Source organism: Cucurbita pepo, chromosome LG02 (genome assembly GCF_002806865.2).
Source record: "Cucurbita pepo subsp. pepo cultivar mu-cu-16 chromosome LG02, ASM280686v2, whole genome shotgun sequence".
NCBI lineage: Eukaryota > Viridiplantae > Streptophyta > Magnoliopsida > Cucurbitales > Cucurbitaceae > Cucurbita > Cucurbita pepo.
In genome coordinates this window covers 7,216,596-7,222,712 of record NC_036639.1, presented here as the reverse complement: position 1 = coordinate 7,222,712, position 6,117 = coordinate 7,216,596, and the positions used below count along the sequence as shown (strand labels likewise).

Below are 6,117 nucleotides of genomic sequence, written 5' to 3'. Positions count from 1 at the left end.
TGAAAATGGAAAAGTTAAAGAAAGCTTATGCACCTATCGGGCTCGAGTGTTATACACTCAATTTCACACATGTTTGTATGATTCTCTTATATTTGTTTGTTTATACTAAGTAGGTTGTTGTATAATAAAACTAAACAAGAATCACCATTGAAATATCACATTAGCTCTTTATTAAGTACTTTTCAAAAATGATAAGCAAATAATTCACCTTTTGCACCAAAAATAAAAACATTGATTTGAAAAGTAAAGCTTAAAGAAGAAAAGAGATGACAATTCATAAAACAATACAAAAAAGTCACAATTTTCCTAAATAATGAAAAAAGAAAAAGACATATAAGTAATGTTCTAACATACACTAATTAACATTGAACTACACAACAAACATCAACATAAAAATGTTGACTTATTGTTCTTGAGAACATACATAAAATATTGGGTATAAAAGGAAATAAAAAAAAAATAAAATAGTAATACATTTAGGAGGCATTCATCATTAGACAAAAGTGATCAACAATAGGATCAACAATGGGATCAACGATAGGAGAAGGTAAGAGGTGAGGCTTTCTAAGCCAGTATTGACCAAACCTCTGCCTCGCATACTCAAAGTAGTCAAAGTCAATCTTGTTTATATGACCCTACATCAAATTTGAAACATAAGTAAATCCTATACATGCTTTAAATTTATAGGAAAATAATAATACTCACTGAAATAATTCCCCACAGGCCCCAGAAGAGATGATTTGGTAAAGTGTATATCTCAGCTTCCTCCACCAGCTGCTCCACCTCTTCTTCACTCGGGTTTCCACCTGTTTTATCCATCACATAATGAAGTTGGTGTTAGGAATCACGGATCTCCACAATGGTACAATATTGTCAACTTTTAGCACAAGCTCTCGTGGCTTTATTTTGGATTTCCCCAAAAGGCCTCGTACCAATAGAAATAGTATTTTCACTTTACTCATGATTTTCTACTAAATTAACTAAGATAGCTGGCTCCCAACCATCCGTGATTTTCTATTATTGTAGGGATAACTAAGAATGGAAAAAGTATGGGAATTCAACCTGCTGAGCTCAGATATGCACGAACAAATTTTGTACGTTCCTCCAGATCTGGAAATACAGAAAAAGTGAATTAGGTTCATTTACAAAGTTACCAAAAAAAAAAAAAAAAAAAAAAAAAATTAAAAATTAAAAAAAGGGTGTGACCTGGATATGAAGTGTAGTCCAAAATATGGGGAGTCTGAGAGTGGTAATCAGCTGTCATTTCACAGAAATGATTTGCTATGTCATAAGCTATTGGATTGTAACTTGCATACTCATAATCCTGCACAAACAAAAACAAAATCTTTTTTTTTTTTTAATTTAATATCAATTTAATCCTCATTATTATTTTTATTAGGCTCTGTAGTGTCAGTAAATTTAAAACAAATTTAGGTGTAGCATGAAAATTAACCATTTTAATAAATAATAATAAAAAGAAGAAGAACTTACAATTAAGGTTATTGATGATGTGTGTTCATCCATCATGATGTTGCCATATTGCAAGTCATTGTGACAAAAGCCAATGAGTTGAGAATGTTTTGAGAGTTCCCTTTGAACCAATTTTATTTCCTCCTCCAATGTGTCCAACCAAAACTCTTCCACCTCACTTGCTGAACATAATCTCTTCGCTTCACTTACCCAATTTCTGATCATTTTTTCCAACAAAAAAAAAAAATAAATAAATAAAAAATTTAAGACCTAAAAGGAAACATTCAAAATGTTACCTCAATCTGTCCCAAAGAATGATAGTTTTTGGACCAGGCATATCAAGGTTGTGAAACTCCCTTAATTTACTTGCTATAAGTGCAGATGTTTTTGGGTCTCGAAGATCTGTCGCTGATAGCGTCTGCAAATAAAAATTAAAAATTAAAATAATTATTACATCATAATGTTTATTTATTCAATAAAAGAAGGGTCAAAATTGAATTCTGAAAATTTTCCATATGACTATTTGTGTTTATAAATAAATTATCCCTACATTGATAAAAGCAATCGCGGGTCCACAAAGTTGGTAGTGAGTGCAATGAATTTTGTTGGTTACGCTCCAAATGATTTTCGAAAGAGATTCTATGTCTTTTTATTTTTTTTAATGAAAAACAAAAATAAAGACAAAATACAATACTTAAAAAAGATAAAAATATAAAATATTTGAAGATTCTAAAAGTAAATTAAATTTTTTTAATATTAATAAAAAGTTAATATATTTTTTTAATTTTATTATTTTGTATCTCATGATATAAATTAATTTTAAATTTAATATTCTCCTGTGCGTGTAACAAAGACTTGTCCTGATATAGGACTATTATTTTGAAGACCATTTCCAAAAAGAAGAAAAGAAAAAAAGAAAAAGGGTAGTTTGAAGTCTTTGATCACAAGATTTTTGTAGTGGACTTTAAAGGGTTATAATAGTCAACATTTATTTTGGATAAGCTCGAGTATTTTAGTCCACGCTAAGCTTTGACTGGGTATGCAACTTTGAATACGGTGTACAATAAATTTCATATACACTACGGACCGACCATGTAAATTTTAAATAAGAAAAGTTGATGACTCATCAAAAAGCTTTAAAAATATATATACAAAAAAGACATAATTATAAAAAAGGTTGAAATTAGGGATGGTGTAAGGTGAATTTTAACATTCATATGGGGAAAGGGTATACTTGGAATTATGGGTGGTTTGTTCTGTTTTGGTTGGTTAGTTTTTCCCCAAAATTAAATAATAATTAAAAAAAATAAAATAAAATAAATAAATAAAGAAGAAAAATATCGCAATCAATTAAAGTTGGACAGAATGGGACGTACCCTGGCGTGGATGAACTCCTCCACTCTTCCATCAGAGAACTGGCCAAGAAGACGAGGGCCATGGCCGTGCTTGGACAAGCACTCGAATGTTCTGATCTCGTCTTCTCTGTTGAAGAAAACCTCCACTCCTTCTCCGTACATTCTCACCAGAACCTTCCGAGCTTGCGCGCCACTTTTTGAGCTCCATTTTATCTCGTACACCTCGTTCGTCATCGCTCCTGTTAATCGACTCACTTGCAGTGCTTCTTCCATGTCCTCGATTTTGTCTCCCCAATCCGACGCTACGGATCTCAGTAGTTTCTTTAATTCCTCTGGCAAATGGCCTTTCGTGAATCCGTTTGACTTTATTGCCATTTTGTGTGCCGGTTTCGGAAGTTCTGAAACTGAAATTGTCTGTGTGTGATTAATCGACTCTAGTTTTGGCTTCAATGTTTGTTTGAGATTTAGAAAACTGTTTACTCGGATGTGCGGAAACTGAAATTCCGATGGAGATTTTGATTTTGATTTTGATTTTGATTTTGATTTTGATTTTGGATCCGAATTTTATTTAGAAAAGAAATTGAGGAGAATCGGAATTTCTTTGTAATCAAAGGAGTCGGTAGGAAAAGTAGTTTTCCAACTGAATTTTCAGAGAGAAAATGGAAAATCAATTAACGATGACGTGAATTTCGCGAGGAGATTTCGAAGGATGTTCTGGAAATCTCAACAGAAACTAATTTGGCAAAAGAGAAAACACAGGAGAATCAGAATTAATTCACAAATCAACAAACAAACAAACAAGAAATCCAAACGCTTCCGTCCTCTGTTTGTAGTCGATCAGATTAGTTACAAGTAATCGAACTTCGTGCAGAAATCTCCAACTCAAGTTTCAACCGAAAATTCAAAAGAAAGAACACAAATCACACAGAATTCCTCCGCAAAGTCGAAAAACAGAAGAAGAAAGCAGCAGATTAAGAATTCAGAAAGCAGCAGATTAAGAATTCAGAAAGCAGCAGATTAAGAATTCAGAAAGCAGCAGATTAAGAATTCAGAAAGCAAAAGGGATTGAAAATCACTGACTCGAACACCGGAAGAAATGAATGACGTTGAAGGGAGAATCTGAAGACGTGAAAACGTATGATGTATTAGGAACTGAGATTTGAACAGATTTTAGAAACTTTGTGGGCATTTAAATGCAAAGTTGAAGCCGGTAAAGAAAGGGACGGGAATTTCAAAGATTTAATACATACATATAAAATATATACACACATTTTGTCCAAAACAAAAGTCAACATGTGTGAAAATTTGAATAAAAATGGTGTATGAATGGGTGTTGGTAGGGAATCCACATTGAAGGGAACACATTTTTCGGGATGGGCAGATGTGTGCTTTCTTTTTTAATTATTTTTTTTTTTAAATTCCTTACTTTATCAAAAGAATCAATTTATTAATATTGCATTATTGGTTCTTCCGTAGCCATTCATGGGGGGAACTTTCAGCTTTTTTTTTTTTTTTTTTTTTTTTTTTTTTTTTTNTAGTATTTCTAATATAACTTCATTTTCAAACTTACCAATTAATTCTTCATACGCCACTTCAGATTTTTATTAACATATTATTATACAATCCCATTACTTTTTCGTTTTTCATTTCCAATTTTTTAAGGAATGTTCTTCAAATTATGGAAACAATCCTCACTAGATTCCAAACCTGTCACGTCACTAAGAAGTTGTCAATCGTACAAGAGTGTCGAAAATAAGAGTAACACGTGACTTGAGTATTTTAAAATATTCAGTAAATAAGTGACTCCATTATTGGAGTTAGGAAATGCATACACAAGTAATTATGGATGGACCTATCATTTCATCCCCTTGAATTCTACTTTTGAGTCTCGCCTAAAATTGGATGTGTAGTACTTCTCTACACACCACGTACATGCACATAGATCCACTAGGCGAACGTATATGTAACCCTAAGGTATACCCTTCAGTTAACGCACACTCACATTGCTGGATTCACGGAGGGAAAAGAGCCTGCATAGTACTGTGGTATACAAAATACTGTATTATAAAATCATGACGAACATAAGTGTTGTAAGGTACGCATCCATACTAATCAACTAATCATAACAGGGAAGTATCCAATGCATGAGGTCACTGTAATTTCAAATCATGCAGATCGTACATTTTTTCTTTCATAAATATTTTCTTGAATACATTTTTGACATATCAGTATTTCACCGTCTCGAAAAAACAAACATGCTAACCGGTGTGCATGGCATATCATAGCACAACATATGTCATAATACATCAATACGTATCCTTGACATAACATAACATAACATAAATCATAAGATTACATAACATAATTTACGTCATAACAGTCATTGTAACGACCCTAAATTTCCACATATCTAGAGTCGCCACTAACGTCTCATGCTCATCTCTAATGCAGAATAAAAAATCTAAGAATGCTCATCTTTATTAGCGGAAAAATTTAAAACTTCAGAAAACATGTAAACATTGGAAAACACTGCCGAACTTACGTGTTTCAAACATCGTGCTGGAGTTCAAAAGATAAAATAAAACGATTACAAATTAATTAATATAAATGAATGAAATGCAAACGCCCTATCCTAACCAAGACTAGGAATTTTAAATATGCAACCATCCTATGCACGCGCCACAGTCTCTGATCACGATGCCACCGTCAACCATACATGNACCTTCCAAATCTTCATTCATAAGCAGTAAAACGAAATTAAAGAAACAAATAAGAAACAAACTTTCATCGACAAAAATGAAAGAAAGATAAGGAAGACAAAAAATATATATTAAACTAATAAAATAAAATAATCAAAAGGGAACCCAAGGACTAACCACGGAAAGGGACCCAATCCCAAAATCAAACCAATATCACAATTACGAAAAAGTTGCCTGTGAGGAGGTATTAAACCTAGCCCCCTCCAAGACCTCCTCACACAATCGCTCCATCTATCTATCCTATTATTTCTCTCAATCCAAATACCCCAAGAAAGTATATATAACTTTTAGTATTAAGACAGATGTGTCCAAATTTTGTACTTTTGGCACCAATGAGTCGGAAAAAGTTGTTCGTCAATAAAAGAGAACTATAAATATTTAAAGACTGCTTGCCTATCAACAATAATTTTTTTAAATTCTTTTAGCACCTCAAATTAGAAAAACGTTCTTCCAGTTGTTCCTAGCCAAAAACTATTTAAATCTTCACTCACAAGCACTCAGAGAAAAGGCCATGCTGTATATACGTGTAAATA

General features: G+C 32.5%; 1 protein-coding gene across 4 annotated transcripts; it reads right to left on the bottom strand.

The window, feature by feature from the left end:
• Positions 1 to 332: 332 nt before the first annotated feature.
• On the bottom strand, positions 333 to 4,119 carry LOC111787552 (probable choline kinase 1). Of its 4 annotated transcripts, none has more exons than XR_002814002.1 (8): positions 3,906 to 4,119; positions 2,847 to 3,229; positions 1,767 to 1,888; positions 1,492 to 1,687; positions 1,207 to 1,257; positions 1,063 to 1,110; positions 706 to 806; positions 333 to 635 (listed from the first exon to the last, which is right to left on the bottom strand). XR_002814002.1 is itself a non-coding variant. In XM_023667552.1 (8 exons), the coding sequence occupies exons 1-8, from the start codon at positions 4,012 to 4,014 to the stop codon at positions 477 to 479; spliced, it is 1,257 nt and encodes a 418-aa protein (XP_023523320.1). In that variant the 5' UTR covers positions 4,015 to 4,104; the 3' UTR covers positions 338 to 476. The 4 variants fall into 4 exon arrangements, 3 of the variants coding, with proteins under 3 accessions (XP_023523320.1, XP_023523321.1, XP_023523322.1); XM_023667552.1 differs by having other exon boundaries at positions 338 to 635; positions 1,207 to 1,345; positions 3,906 to 4,104; XM_023667553.1 differs by having other exon boundaries at positions 338 to 635; positions 1,207 to 1,324; positions 3,906 to 4,095.
• Between the last annotated feature and the right edge of the window lie 1,998 nt (positions 4,120 to 6,117).